Raw genomic sequence first — 16,516 nt, forward strand, 5'->3', positions numbered from 1 at the left:
ATGCATAGTAATTAGGGGAAGAATGAGAGGAAGAGCATTCCAGGCTGGAGGAATTGGCATATGTAAAGGCTGGAAGTATTCAACAAATTGAGAGTGTGGCTGGAATAGAGAGGACAAGACTGAGGTGTAGAGTGAGGTAGACAGGCTACATCATGGAGGTTCTTGTGTGTCATGTGAGTTTAATATAAATTTATTTTATTTATTTATTTTTGGCTGCGTTGGGTCTTCATTGCTGCGCACGGGCTTTCTCTAGTTGCAGCGAGTGGAGGCTACTCTACGTTGCAGTATGCGGGCTTCTCATTGCAGTGGCTTCTCTTGTTGCAGAGCACAGGCTCTAGGCACGCGGGCTTCAGTAGTTGTGGTGCATGGGCTCAGTAGTTGTGGCTCGCAGGCTCTAGAGCACAGGCTCAGTAGTTGTGGCACACGGGCTTAGTTGCTGTGCGGCATGTGGGATATTCCTGGACCAGGGATTGAACCCATGTGCCTTGCATTGGCGGGTGGATTCTTAACCACTGCGTCACCAGAGAAGTCCCGTCATGTGAGTTTTATCCTTAGTAAAAAGGAAGTTCTCAAACGGAGTGTCATGATTTGATTTGCATTTTAGGATGAGTAGTCCAGCCGTTCTGTGGAAAATGAAGAGAGAGGCAAGAGTGGAAACAAGCAACACTACTTGCAGGCTGTTGTGATGGAGAAAGATGATGGTGGTGGTTTGGATTAGGATGGTGATGGAGAGAAGAAAATGGATTTGAGATAAATTTTGAAAGTAGAGTACATAGGAAGATACTGAAAAAGGAGTTCTGAGAAAGAGAGAAGTGTGAAAAATGACTTGGGTATTTTAGTAGAATCACTGGTTGATGGAGGTACCTTTTATTGAGATGGAGGAGGAGCAGACAGTGTTCAGTTTTTGACTTAATGAGTTTGAGATGACCGAGATGTCTAGTAGAAAGTTGGATGTACAGACCTGATGCTCAGAAAGAAGTCCAGGCAGAGTAGGGAGATTTGGGACTTGAGTGTGTGTGTGTGTGTACACATACTTTAGTTGTTTGTTTGTTTATGTGGTATTTAAAGTGTGTGAGATCATTCTGTGGAGGAGTGAAGAATAGGGAGAATGCCCAGGACCAAGTTCTGAGGAACTCACAACACTAAGGGGTTGTAGAATCGAGAATCTGGAAAAGGAGAACTAGGAGGACTTGCCATCAAGCGGTAGTGGGAAGAGGAAAACTATGAGAGCCGGGCACCAAGGAAACTAGGAGAAGTTTGTAAGGAGGAAGCGACCAGTTGGGTCAAGTCAGATGAGTGTGTATTTGCTTTATCAGCCTGGAAGTCATCGGTAACCTTAGTAGTAACAGCTTTGGTGGAGTGGTGGTGGGGAAGCCATGATAGAGTGGGTGGAAGAGTGAAGAGGAAGTAAGAGAGTGGGGTCAATGAGTAAAGCCAAATTCTAACAAGAAACTTGGCTGTGTAGAAGAGACAGGTTGGTAGGTAGAAGGGGATACATGTCAAGGGAAGGCTTTTAAGAAAAAAAAAGTATCAGCTGTAAGAGCTATAATGTAGGAAGGAACACTTACACCATCATCTTAAAGGGGAAAATATTTCCTATGAGAATCATCATAATTCACTGACTGGGAGAACTTCTTACTGCAAGGAAGATCTGGTTTGTGTATATTTAGAATAGATGCTTAATCTCACTGACTTTTTCTGTTGTATTTTCCAAATGCATGAGATAGAAATATAGAAGGGTATTTCATACTTACTTGAACTATTATAAATATTTACGAGGTGCTTTCTATGTGCCAGGCACTGTTTACTGCATTGCATGTATTAACTCATTTGATTGTTCTTCAAGAAAGTATTTGCTGAAGGAATATACAGAAGCTTTTTTTTTTTCCCTCTTCCCATGAACAGAGTTGATTCCAGAGGAGACTGGGGGGAAAAGAAGAAATAAAAGATCACATTATTGGGGAAAAGCAGATGCCTATTAAATTCACAGAAATCTTCATATAGAGAAGCCAGAGAAATAAGCTGGGAGTAGAATGCAAATCACTGGGCTCAGTTCATATTTGCAGTTTTGATTTAGAGCCTCAAAATCATTGTTACTTTAGATTGAAATGAACAGTTACCTTTTTTCCTTGCAAAATAAAAAAGATCGAAGGGAGAGTCCACAGCTGTGTTCTGACCCTAAGTTTGTGGTTTGACAGCCCACAAGCCCCAAGAGTTGCTATCATTCTCCTGATGACTCAGCAGGGACCCATGTGCTAGATTATGGTGTTGCCTCAGTGTTGTTTGTAAAGGTTCTTTCTGTCCTGTGTAATATTTGAGATTCGAGATCCCAAAGTCAGACCCAGGGGATGATTGTGGACTTGAAGTATCATTTGTATTCCCTATGTAGGCACTGAAATAGTCTATTTCAGAATTGAAGATAATTAGAATTAATACTTCAAGTAGGCAATTGAGGTGTCATTTGGAAGACTGGATCTTTGTGTTACATTGTTGTTGTAGGGTTGTTGTTAAGAGCATAGGTTCTGGAGCAATGTAGACTGTTTCAACCCTAGTTCTCCCTTTGTGCCTTAGTGTCTCCTCTGGGGTAATAGTATTTACTTCTTGGGTTTTTGTGAAAATTAAAAGAGTTAATATAAGAAAAGCACTTAGTGTCTGACACAGTAAGCATTGTTTGCTTGTCATCCCATGGACCTTTGGGAATGCTGAGTTAAGACTGCCCATGGATAGTTTGTATGTTTAACATATATGCTTTCAACCTCCAGGATGTTACTGTGAGAAGCATCTGCCAGTCTGCCATTACAAATAGGTGGGGAACTTTCCATTGTTTATCAGAAGAGCAGGTTTAGTACAAAAAAAAGTCCAAGATTAGACCTGAACTTATTCCTGAATTAACTTCAGTGAACCATGATCCTGTTAACACTTGTTAGGTAACTAAAGGACAGTCAGATTGGACTCTGCCGTCTTAGAACATCTGCCTCAGCAGCTCTTTCTGGACTTGTAGCTAAAGCTGAGAGTCCATTATTATCAGGAGTGTTTTTCTTGTTTTTTATTTCTTTGTTTTGTCTTCTTTTTCTTTTTTTCTTCTTATTCTTTTCTGTGAGAGCATAAAAGAAATAAAGAGGGATAATCTAAAACATATAGGATCTAGTGGTTCTGCAGAAGTACTTTTGACTTATGGATCTTGGCATATATATAGGTTTCACTTAGCTCCCTGTGCTACTACATTTCACTGTTCCTTGATTTTTTTGGTAAACTTTGGCATGGCTGTAATTGATAGATGATGTAAGGATCATAAAGTGACTTAAAAATCCTTCATTTTATAATGTTATAAGCGTTTTGAAACTACTTAATTTATTCCTATATAAGATAGAGTACACTGGTGTATAAAAATGAGCAGTAGGTTTTTGTTTTCCTATTAAAGTCAGAGTAATAGTCGTAAGATAATAGGTAGCATTGAGTGCTTACTGTGGTTCAGGCACAGTGTGCCAAGCCCTTTACATATGTTAGGTAATTTAATCCTTTACATATGTTAGGTAATTTAATCCTCACATAAACTCAGAAATAGGAACTATCAGTACTGTTTTACACATGAGGTTTAGGTCATTTCTTGTATGTGCTCACAGGGCTGGTAAGTAGCAGTACTGGGATTTGTACCAAGGTCTTTGTGATTCAGAGAGACTGACTCTTAACCGCTAAGAGCTTTTTTATTTGTTTATATTCTTTTTCTCTGTTTGAAACTTGAATTTTTACCTAACAGAGTTTTGTTTTCACTATTTGCTGTTTTCAGTCACCCTGAAAAATAAAAAAGAAAGAATTCAGAGAATGTTTAAGAATATTTCGAAAACACTAACAACCAGTGAGCCTAGATAGTTGTTAAATGAGTTTGGTGCTTCCAGTTCTCTTGGTTAAATTTGAAAGGAAACTGTAAACTTTCCATTACCTCATCTCTTTGCATTTTGGGGGCCTGGTTAATTAGTATTTTTAAAAGTACTTTAAGGGTTTATTTATAAACTTGTCGAGGGACTTGACTTGAATATCACATATTTGATTTTAGGATTGTTTTTTCCAATTTAGAAGTGTCAAACGGTTCCAAGTTTAACAAAAATCATGTATTAAATTGTTAGTTTTAGTTTTCCTGTTTTTTTTTTTTTTTCTTAACCTCTCCCTTCAGAGGAGCCTACACTAATCTTTGCATTGTTGACAGAAAAAAAGCAAGGAAGTTTGTTTTTGTGGAGAGAGGAAATGGCTGTTAGTTCAGGACTTTATCCATATTAGGTATAAACTAAATATAGATGTGTATTCCAGGAGTGAAGTCACATCTATAAAGTTTCTTAAGCAGAGCTAATGAGATCAGCCAGTGCTTTTGGATCTGGGATTTTTTCTTTAATTTTTGGCTCACTAAAAGCTTACCAAACTGATTAGTCCTATGGTCAGCCTTCCATGTCCCTTAAGAATTTTTTTAATAAGGAATCTTCCTTTAAGCAAACATAACTTTAAACTATTCTGATTTGTGTATAAGGAATAGTTACTTATGCCTCTTTTTTTTTTTAGGCTGCGCTGCGGGTCTTGCGGATCTCTGTTCCTTGACCAGGGATTGAATCCCGGCCATGGTAGTGAAAGCCTGGAATCCTAACCACTAGGCCACCAGGGAACTCGCGCTTAAGCCTCTTTTTGAGGGAGTGTAATAAATATTTTAGTTTCTTGACCCTCTTGTTATTTTCCTATCTCTATTTTTTGTTTGTTTGTTTAGTTAGTTTTAAGTCTTTTTCACACGTATTTTTACTGTGAGGCTAGACTCTTATTGTCTTGTTGTCATCTGTTTTACTTAGTATCTTCTTGGTTTATTTGGTGTTTAACCATTAAGTCAGATCTCAGTGTGGCCAAGTAGTAATTAGGATTCTTCTGATTGGTTGGTTAGTACAGGTATTGTAGTAGAACAGAATGAAAGAATCTCCCATTTCTGGCCAAAAGCACAGGTCGTTCTCAATAAGGACTTTTTTTGTTTTTTTTTTTGCGGTACTCGGGCCTCTCACTGTTGTGGCCTCTCCCGCTGCAGAGCACAGGCTCCGGACGCGCAGGCTCAGTGGCCATGGCACACGGGCCCAGCCGCTCCGCGGCATGTGGGATCTTCCCGGACTGGGGCGCGAACCCGTGTCCCCTGCATCGGCAGGCAGACTCTCAACCACTGGGCCACCAGGGAAACCCCTCAATAAGGACTTTTAAAAGTCCCCCCAAAGCATTCTTACCCACAATAAATGTTTTCAGCTCTTGTGCTCCTCCACAGAGCCCTTTGTAAGCATGCCAAAACATTCAGGCACTTAGCAATGTACTATGCTGCTGAAGAGAAGAATGATCTACCTTTATAGCATATCTTTATTAGAAATATTTTAAAATACAACTAACTCTGTAAAAAGTTTATCTTAACATATTTCAAGGGTTTTAGTTCATGAAACCAAATGCTCTCCAAGGTTTAGTTCAGGTATCTTTTGAATCCTTCTCTGATCTTTGTGCTTCCTCAGCAGAGCTGACCCTTCCTACCATCTGTCTGGAGCACTGTGCAGTTGCATGTTCTGTCACTCATCTGAATCATTTTCCTTCATATCATTGTTCCAGTTAGAATGTGAATTCCAGGAGATGAGGGGTCAGGGATTATTTTCTTCATCTTTTATTTCTCACCTAACACAAATCTTGTCATATAGGAGATAACTCATCAATTCAGTAAGTATCTATTAACGTTTTGGGACAAATTGGTATCTGTAGTCTGCGAATAGAAGCAAGTAAGAGAGTATTAAGTCTGTTTCTGGTACTGTGTTCCATATTAACTCATAGTAAAATACCAGAAATAAAAATAGTGTTCAGTTATTGAAGTTGAGACTTGTAATTTAGGTTTTATGACTAAGCTGCTCACTAGATAGATAGCCATTGATCTAAACTTAATAACAGATTGGTTTAGAGGTCAAGAATCTTCAAATTATATAACTGAAAGATCAGGTTTAAGTTGTTGTTCTCATCTGTAAAGTGGGTGTGTTTCTTAGAAGTGATGAACATTCTAGTCTGGATTTATTTTATGTACCCAAAGTAGCCTGAGTCTTGGGTGTTTAGACCCACACAGAAAGTTGAGACTTGAGATTTCAAAATCAGGTCCAGATAATTAAATTTTCATAATTGGAAGCAGTTTATTAGAAAACAAATATAAATGGAGCCAATAAAATTTATCAGTGGGGCTTCCCTGGTGGCGCAGTGGTTGAGAGTCCGCCTGCCGATGCAGGGGACACGGGTTCGTGCCCCGGTCCGGGAAGATCCCACATGCCGCGGAGCGGCTGGGCCCGTGAGCCATGGCCGCTAAGCCTGCGCGTCCGGAGCCTGTGCCCCGCAATGGGAGAGGCCACAACAGCGAGAGGCCCGCGTACCGCAAAAAAAAAAAAAAAAAAAAGTCTACAAATAGGGACTTTCCTGGCAGAGTCCAGTGGTTAAAACTCCGCGCTTCCACTGCAGGGGGCATGTGTTCAACCTCTGGTCGGGGAACTAAGATCCTGAATGCCGCGCGGTGTGGCCAAAAAAAAAAAAAAAAAAAAAGAAGTCTACAAATAATAAATGCTGGAGAGGGTGTGGGGAAAAGGGAACCCTCCTACACTATAGGGTAGGAATGTAAATTGGTACAATCACTGTGGAGAACAGTATGAAGGTTCCTTAAAAAACTAAAAATAGAGTTACCATATGATCCAGCGATCCCACTCCTGGGCATATATCTGGAGAAAACCATCATTCGAGAAGACACATGCACCTCAATGTTCATTTCAGCACTATTTGCAATAGCCAAGACATGGAAGCAAACTAAATGTCCATCAACAGAGGAATGGATAAAGAAGATGTGGTACATATATACAATGGAATATTAGCCATATAAAGGAATGAAATAATGTCCTTTGCATTATGGATGGATGGGCCTAGAGATTATCATACTAAATGAAGTAAGTCAGAGAAAGACAAATATCATATGACATCACTTATATGTGGAATCTAAAAAGATGATACAAATGAACTTATTTACAAACAGAAACAGACTCACCGGCTTTGAAAACAAACTTATGATTACCAAAAGGGAAAGGTAGTGGGGAGGGATAAATTAGGAGTTTGGGATTAACAGATGCACACTACTATATATAAAATAATCAATAAGGACCTACTGTTTAGCGCAGGGAACTCTATTCAATATTCTGTAATAATCTATATGAGAAAAGAATCTGAAAAAGAATGGATATATGTATATGTGTAAGAATCACTTTGCTTACCTCTGAAACTAACACAACACTGTAAATCAACTATACTCCAATATAAAATAAAAATTAAATTAAAAAACACAATACTGTAGTGTAATGAGCACATGGAAAGATGCTCAACATTGCTAATTATTAGAGAAATGCAAGTCAAAACTACAATGAGGTATCACCTCAAACCAGTAAGAATGACTATCATCAAAAAGTCTACAAATAATAAATGCTGGAGAGAGTGTGGAGAAAAGGGAACCCTCCCACACTGTTGGTGGGAATGTAAATTGGTGCAGCCACTATGGAAAACAGTATGAGGTTCCTTTAAAAACTAAGAATAGAGCTACCATATGATCCAGCAATCCCACTCTTGGGCGTATAACTGAAAAAGGTGAAAACTCTAATTTGGAAAGATATGTGCACCCCAGTGTTCATAGCAGCACTATTTACAGCAGCCAAGACATGGAAACAACCCAAGTGCCCATCAACAGATGATTGGTTTACAAAGATGCGGTATACACACACACACACACACACACACACACACACACACACACACACACACACACAGTGGAATATTACTCAGCCATAAAAAAGAATGAAATACTGCCATTTGCAGCAACATGGATGGACCTAGAGATTATCATACTAAGTGAAGTAAGTCAGACAGAGAAAGACAAATATTATATGCTATCACTTTATGTGAAATCTAAAAAATAGTACAAATGAATCTATATATTACAAAACAAACAGACTCATAGACATAGAAAACAAATCTATAGTTACCAAAGGGGAAAGGGAGGGGTGGAGTATGGGATTAACATATGTACACTACTATATATAAAATATATAAGCAACAAGGATTTACTGTATAGCATAGGGAACTATATTCAATATCTTGTAATATTCTATAATGGAAAATAATCTGATATATTGATATATATATATATATATATATATATGAATCACTTTGCTGAACACCTGAAACTAACACAATATTGTAAATTAGCTGTTACAAAAAAAAAAACTGCAAAAATAAATAGCTTAAGAAAAAAACCACCAGTGCTGTAATGTGTATCTTTATAGCCATTTTTCTGTGCATAACCATTGTCTTTTTTTGGCTGCATCAGGTGTTTGTTGAGGCATGCGGGATCTTTGTTGAGGCACGCAGGAGCTTTGTTGAGGCATGCGGGATCTTTAATTGTGGTGTGCAGGCTTCTCTCTAGTTGTGGCGTGCGGGTTTTCTCTCTCGTTGTGGTGCGCGGGCTCTAGGGTGCGTGGGCTCTGTAGTTTGCAGCATGCGGGCTCTCTAGTTGAGACACGCTTGCTTACTTGCCCTGTGGCATGTGGGATCTTAGTTCCCCGACCAGGGATCGAACCCACGTTCCCTGAATTGGAAGACAGACTCCACCACTGGACCACCAGAGAAGTCCCCATGTAATTGTTTTTAAAGTCCCTCACAAATCTCATTTATCCTCTGAATTCTTCATTTTCCTTTTATTTACCTAAAGTGTAATCTCTTTAAAAACTTTCTGGAGAATTTAGATTCTTTACAGAGGGAGAAATTTTTGACTCTACTGCTGACCTCTTGATGGAATTTCTAGTTAAAATTGCTTGGTCTGGGAACTTGTTGATAAAGAGCAATAGCTCTTACGCTAAAGTTAGGTAGTTGCTGTAAGCACAGATTGGGGAGGAGGAGTATTTTTTGAACACTTAATTGTTTTCTTTCTCTCCTAGGACTCTTTCTGAATTTAGTTTATACTACAGCATGTATATTTTTAACTTGCCCTTAGGGGAGGTGGGCTGCTGGATTTTGCCTTGCACAAGAATTTCGCTCACCGACCTGCTCTAACATATTTGTCTTCAGCTGATAAGCAAGGGAACACCGGCAGTTAGTGAGTTTATCTTTGGTTAGAAGATGTTAAAAGAATGAGGCTTAGCCATTGAAAAAGTTTGAGATACATTTTTTTCTATGTGACCAAAGTGAGAATATGTAATTGTAAAGGGCACCTGTTTTCTTTTTTTAAATAATACAATCATGCCTTAATATAATAAACATTAATTAGTTTTCTGTGTTCCTGAAGTTAACTCATTTAAATGTCACACATTCAAATTCTACATAGTTTTATCTGAAAATGTCTTGATTTCACTTCCATTCTTTAAAGACATTTTTGTGGGATGTAAGATTTTGGGGTGATTTTTGTTGTTGTTTTTATTTCAGTATTTTAAAAATGTAGTTCCATGTTTTCTGGCCTCCATTATTTCTGATGAGAATTCAGCTGTCATTTGAATCATTATTCCTTTGTATGCAGTGTAGTTGTTTTTTCTAGTTACATTTAGGATTGTCTCTTTTTGCTTTTTAAGCATTTTAATTATGATATACCTAGGTGTGACTTACTTTATATTATTCCTACTTGATGTTAATGAAGCTTCTTGAATCTGTAAATTTGTCTTAATTTGGGAAAAGTTCAACTGTTATTTCTTGAAATTTTTTTGCCTCATTCTCTCCTCTCCTTCTGAGACTCTATTTAAATATATAGACCTTTTGAGGGCTTCCCTGGTGGCGCAGTGGTTGAGAGTCCGCCTGCCGATGCAGGGGACACGGGTTCGTGCCGCGGTCCAGGAAGATCCCACATGCCACGGAGCGGCTAGGCTCGTGAGCCATGGCCGCTGAGCCTGCGCGTCCAGAGCCTGTGCTCCGCAATGGGAGAGGCCACAACAGTGAGAGGCCCGCCTACCGCCAAAAAAAAAAAAAAAAAAAAAAATATATATATATATATATATATATATATATAGACCTTTTGATCTTTTCATAGGTGTTTGAGGCTCTGTTGATTTTTTTCACTTGTTTGTTTTTTTCTCTTCTTCAGATTGAGTAGTTTCTTGCATCTGTCTTCACATTCATAGACTCTATTCTACTGTTAAGCTCATCTTGTGGTTTTTAAAACTTTTCAGATATTGCATTTTTTAATTCTAGAATTTTACATTTTTTTTTTTTTTTTGTGGTCTCTCTCTACTGAGATTTCCTATCTTTCTTTGTCATGAGCTTATTTTCCTTTGTGTCCTTGAACATAGTTATAATAACTGTTTTAAAAATCCTTGTCTGCAAAATGCAGCATCTAGGTCTGTTTAGCATGTATCTCCTTGACTATTTTTTCTCTTGAGAATGGGTCATGTTTTCCTGTTTTTATGGGGAATCATTTGGATTGTATTCTGATATTGTGAATGATAATAAGTTGTATCAGTGGAAACTTTGGATTTTGTTATGTTCTTCTGAAGAGTATTGATCTATCTTTCTTTCTCTTTCTCTCTCCCTTTTCTTTTTCTTCCCTCCCTCCCTTCCTTCCTTCCTTCTCTTTCCCTTTCTTTCGTTCTTCCTTCCTTTCTTTCTTTCTTCCCCTTCCTTCCTTCCTTCCTTCCTTTCTCTCTTTCTCTCTCTCTCTCTCTCTCTCCCTCTCCCTCTCCCTCTCCTGAACTCAAACTGAAAAACTCTCTCTCCTCTGGTGGGTGGCAGCTCAAATTTCAGTTCAGTTCTTTTAGTTGGCCTACTTGGAATCTGCCCTGTGCATATGTACGCCAGGGATCAGCCAGATATCTGGAGAGAGTTTTGTGCAGATTTTAGGGCTCCCCCTCTCTGGTTCTCTTTTTTGTGGTGTTCGACATTATTTTCTGGTGGTGATGGTTTCTCTAAACTCTGTCCTTTGGTTCTTCAAGCCAGCAGGACTGTGAATCGTTCATTGGAATTTTAGCTGCCCTGCAAGGCACAAGGTTAAAAGATAAAAATTGGGGAAACTTGTCCAGTGTATTTCCCTTGCAGGTATCAACTCCATCCAACATCTGCTTGCTTTTGTTCATTCTCCAGTGTAGTTCACCCCAAGTGGTTTTTTTTTTGTCTAGATGTTATCATTTTTATGGGGGCAAAGGGTTGATCTTATGGGAACTACTTGGCCATACTAAAAGCTTCAAATTGATTTTTAAAATTAGCTTTATAATTTTGGAATAGTTTTAGATTTATAGAATATTTGCAAAAATAGTATAGAGTTCTCAAATTGATTTTAAATGAAAATATTTCTAAAGTATACTAATATTTCCTTGACTTATTAAAATGCTGAATTTAACTGTCATTGTCAGCATTCTGAATACAAATTCAGTAATGCAGTGATGGCCTAAGGAACTATTGAGGTATGTAAGACTATTTTTGCCTTTCTGCTAAATGGCCTCAGCTGTTGTGCTTTTTGAATCTCCTGTGTGTATGCATACATGGGTGCATGTATGTTTCTGTGTGTTTTCTATCTTCCTTTGTCAACTGTTCTCTATTGATGCAGCCCATTTCCTTTAATTTTCTATTGTAATCTTTTGTGGTTTGGGTAAGCCAGATAAACAAACTTGTTAAAGTTTGTTTGAAATAAGAGTAAATAATTTCTGAGAGTTTGAATGTTGAGTTGATGAGTCAGGTACGTGACCTTTAGTACATGGTCTTGGTGACATACGTTAGTTTTTGTTTTTCAGAGGCTTTTTCTCTAGCTATGTGCTGTCTAGTATGATATGTGGCTAGCCATATGTGGCTATTAAGTGCTTGTTTGAATTGAGATGTACTCTAAGTATAAAACATATACCAGATTTCAAAGATTTAGTACAAAGAAAAGAATGTAATAACTTTATGTTGATTATATGTTCAAATGATAATATTTTAGATATATTGAATAAAATATTTAAATTAATTTCACTTTTTTTTTTTTTTTAAATATGGCTGCTAGAAAATTTAAATAACAATTCTGGATCACATTGTAATGGTTGTGGTTCAGGTAACTTATCTTACTTGATAATAGTCATGTCCATCTGTGTGAGTTGGTGGTTGTACCACACAAATCATGAGACTAACAGGTACAGTTCCAGCATTTCCTTCTTATCTTGGTGTTAGAAACTGTAAAAGTGGTTAATAGCATGGACTTAGAGTTCAGACTTCAGTTTCACCACTCCTCAGTTGTGTGACCTATGGCAGGTTACTCAGTTTCTCTAAATCTCAGTTTCCTTGTTTGAAATATGAGGAAAACAATACCTAACTTCATATGGGTATTGTGAGGATTAATATATCTGTATAAAGCACTTTCAAATAGTGCATGTTGAGTGAGAAATCAGCTGCTAAATTAAACACTGGCTGTTAACTTGTTTACAGGCAATTTTGGCAGCATTTTCATTTATTGTAGTTGATTCTTATAGGGAGTAGATTCAAGGTCGATCCAGACAATAAAAAGGGTTATACCTTTGGCTATCTTTTTTTCCTTTCTTATCGTGCAGTATTTTTAGTTATATGGGTTATAATTTGTTCTGAAGAGATAATAGACTTTGTTCCTCCTATTTTAGGCTTTTGATGAGTGAATGTAAACATTCCAGCAGAGCTTATTTTTTCCATTATGGTTCTGTTGTGCTTAGATGGAAAGTCCGGTCGTTGTGTATCTGGCACTTAGTTTTAACAAACGATTCTGGCTGAGACATTTCAGATTTGATTTTAGTATGGATTAGAGCCTTTGTTTTCATTTTCAGCATACAGTTCAAATATGTAACAGAGAACAAAAGTAGTACTTAGTAGAATCTTTTTCAACTGTCATTAATTCCCTATGTTATTTCCAGTAGTAGTTTTTCAGTAACAGCTTTGTATTCAGAATTTCTTTTGAATTCTTCATAGTGCTTGAAAAAAATGCTGTCGTATTTAAACAGCTTAATATTTTGACAGTGATTGGGGCAGGAATAAGATTATCATGTATAAACATTTTCTTTAAAAACTTTCTTAAATCTAAAAAAAAACAAAACAGTACAGAGGTCTATAAAGTTAATACCCCTGTTTCTACCTTTCCCCAAGTCTGTCCTGAGATATAAGCAATGTTAATTTTGGTTTGTAACCTCCCACACCTGAGAAATATTTTCAAGCCAAGATTATAGCTCTGTAGTTATCTCTTAAAGGGATTTCTCTTTCTCTCCTTCAGCAAAATATAGGCAGACAAACCCTCACCTCCATCTTGAGGCTTTTCTCTACCTAGTTGCTCAAACCAGAAATCTAGGAGGTACTTGATTTCTTTCTTTCCCTCAGTTACCACATCCAAACCATCCACAACTCTTTAGGATTATACCCTTCCCAGTTCAATTTAATCTATGCATTTCTTTCCATCTTCATTGCCTCTACCTAATCCAAGCCACATTCCACTGGGACTATTACAGTAGGCATCCCAGCTTCCATTATTCATCAGCTCCATGCCCCCAACCTGTTTTCCATATGGTAGCAAGTGTTATTTATTGTCTTAGAATTGAAATCCGATTTTACCTTCATATACCTCCACCCACCAAAACCCTTCAGGGGTATCCTATTATCCCATTCTGTGGCATATTCTCCCCTCCCAGCACGCACACACACACACACACACACACACACACACGCACACGCATGCAAGCATGTGCGTGCTCCGTGAAGTAAGGAATATATTCTCTACTTGGCACATACTTTGTTACCAAGCACTTACCACATGCTGAGCAATATTATAAGAGATTTTGATATATTAACATTTAATCTCATAATAATTCTGTGAAGTAGGTATTATTCCCATATTACATATGAGGAAACTGAGTTCCAGAGAGGTTAAGTGCCCAATATCATACAGGTGGTTAAGATGAACCCATATATCAGCCCAGGCTCTCAGCCTTCAGAATCCTTGCTGTTAACCATTGTGTTGAATGATTTCTTTCTACGTAGTAGGTACTTGGTAAACATTTGTTAAACGAATGAAAAATTATTCCCTCTGTGAATGTAAGTTTGAACTCCTTAATTTGGTCTAGAAAGTCTTTCATGATCTGGCCCCTCCCAATACCACTTTCTCTAGTACTTACAGCAATCTAGTCATACTGGCTCTTTGCGGGGCTGGCTTCTTCTCATTCTTTAGGTCTAAGAGATCTTTTATGACCATCTTATCTAAAGTAGGTGCTCCTTGTCATCTCTCTTAGTACTTTGTTTCCCTTTAGGCACTTATTGCAGTTTAAAGTTTTTAACTTGATATATTTATTATCTGTTTCTTCCATAAAAATGAAGGTTTCATGAAGTCAGGTCTTATCTGTCTCATTCACAGCTGTTTCTCCAATGCCAGCTCCCAGTGCTTGGGAGGACAGGAGGTCCTCAGTAAATATGTATTGAATGTTGAATAAATATATCTGGGTCCTAGGCAAGGAGGTATATAAAAGGTGTTCTATGAATGAGGAAATACAGCCCATAGCTTGAACTTCAGTGGCAAGTACTACACAGACTACTGAAATCCTAGAGTGAAGTCTAAATGGCAGCCTATGAAAATAGAATTAATTGTAAACAAACCAGAGCCCTGGTTATTATATCTCCTTTCACTTATATTGAGAGTTTTCTTTTTTCATTCCTTACCACACTTACATATTTTCATTCTTCCTGCTAGTCTTAATTGGAGACAAATAGAGATATTGGTTTGGATACTTATGATTGTAAGTAACAGAAAACTTTGCCCCAAATTGTCTTGAACCACTAAGGCAGCATATCTAAGAAAGAAGTCTAATAGGAAGACTGGCTCCCTTGTGATTCTTTTGGGTCTGTCCTCTTTTGGTATTGGTTGCAGCCTCAGGCAGTATCAAGTTGGCCACATCAGCCACAGTTTTCTCATCGAAGGGTTTCTTCTTCTGCTGTCTTTATCTTAAGAGTGAGAAACTTTTCTCAGGGGACTGTTTTGTCGATTAGAACTGAGTCACATGATTACAGTAGGTCTGTCACTGGCAAGAGGACTGGAACTATCATGACTGGCTTAGAATCAGTCAGGATTTACCCCTAGAATTGGGGATTGGGTTATCATCTCCTGTATCACTTGGGGGAGGGAGGAATGGATTCCTGATAAAAAAAAGTTGCAAGTTCTATCAGCAAAAGAAAGGGGAGACTGGATCTTGGGCAGGCAACTATCAGATTTTGCTGTGTGGCTTCTGTGGTTTGTTAGCTCTATCCCAAGGTGATTTGGAGACCTAATTAAATTTTTTGAGAAAACTTATTAAATCAGAAAGATTTAACTTAATAAGTTTTTTCTATACTGATAACCTTTTTTTGTAATTCAAAGGCTTTCACTGTTAGTAATCGACAGAAAGCTAATAAATAGTAAGGCATCTGCAGTAGATGAAGTCCTATAGAAAGAAAAAAAAAAGTATGGGGTGTCGATAAGTTTGTAGTCTAGTTCAGGAGATACAGTGCAGAGATATGAATATTAAAGTAATAATTCACAGTAGTGATTTAAGAGATCACAAGCCAAGTCATGATTTTTATTTTTTTAATTTTTTTATTATTTTTATTATTTTTTTTTGCGGTACGCGGGCCTCTCACCGTTGCAGCCTCTCCTGTTGCAGAGCACGGGCTCCGGACGCGCAGACTCAGCGGCCAAGGCTCACGGGCCCAGCCTTCCCGGACCGGGGCACGAACCCGTGTCCCCTGCATTGGCAGGCAGACTCTCAACCACTGCGCCACCAGGGAAGCCCCCATGATTAATTTTTAAAAAATAACATAGAGTTGCTGTTCCCTGGGCGTTTGTTAAGAGATGTAGAATCTTGGGCCTCACCCTGGATCTGCTGAATAAGAATCTGCATTTTAACGAGATCCTCTGCTGATTTATGTTGACATCAGGGTTTGCAAAGCTGGGCGGGTAATTGGACAGGTAATTGGTTTGGGCTAGAGTGATTTAGAAAGTTCTCTTGGGGGAGAGGCTTGAGCTTGACCAGAAGGGCAGGTGCAGCAGGGGCATTTCAGATGGAGGATAATGTGATTTTAGTCACAAAAGTGTCCAGATTTATGTTGACTATTGTACAGGATGAATGGGAGGGGATAATGGAATAGTAGTATGGACACTCAAGGATATTGGTGGGGAAGGCAATAGGAAAGGAGGAGAGAGACCTTTTTCAAGACCTCATTTTTAAAGGCTATTGTACATGTTTACAAGTTAAAAAAAATTAAATTATTAGCTATTTAGTTGAATCATAATTTGATCACTTACTGAAGGAAACAGAAACAAGCAACGTTTGAAACTACTGGAATTGAATTGTCACTCCCATTTGACAGGTTTAACTGTGGATAGTCGTGGGAGAGCTTTTTCACTAAACCTTGACATTTAGCTAAAACAATTGGCTAAATTGTGTATCTTAGCTATTTCTTCTAACAGCATTCAAATAACTTTGCATCTTGATGACTTTAGTAATAACTATAGATT

The 16,516-nt window shown here is 38.1% G+C and overlaps 1 protein-coding gene across 3 annotated transcripts in view; it reads left to right on the forward strand.

The window, feature by feature from the left end:
* CLIC4 (chloride intracellular channel 4) overlaps positions 1–16,516 on the forward strand; it is an 82,847-nt gene that overhangs the window by 10,973 nt on the left and 55,358 nt on the right. Inside the window, exon 2 of one of the 3 annotated variants that reach the window (XM_032633273.1) lies at positions 4,552–4,610. The exons of the other annotated variants lie outside the window; for them this stretch is intronic. Coding sequence (XP_032489164.1) covers positions 4,608–4,610 — 3 coding nt within the window. The 5' untranslated portion in view covers positions 4,552–4,607. The remainder of the gene's footprint in view (positions 1–4,551; positions 4,611–16,516) is intronic. 3 annotated transcript variants of the gene reach the window in all.

This window comes from Phocoena sinus, chromosome 1 (genome assembly GCF_008692025.1).
Source record: "Phocoena sinus isolate mPhoSin1 chromosome 1, mPhoSin1.pri, whole genome shotgun sequence".
NCBI lineage: Eukaryota > Metazoa > Chordata > Mammalia > Artiodactyla > Phocoenidae > Phocoena > Phocoena sinus.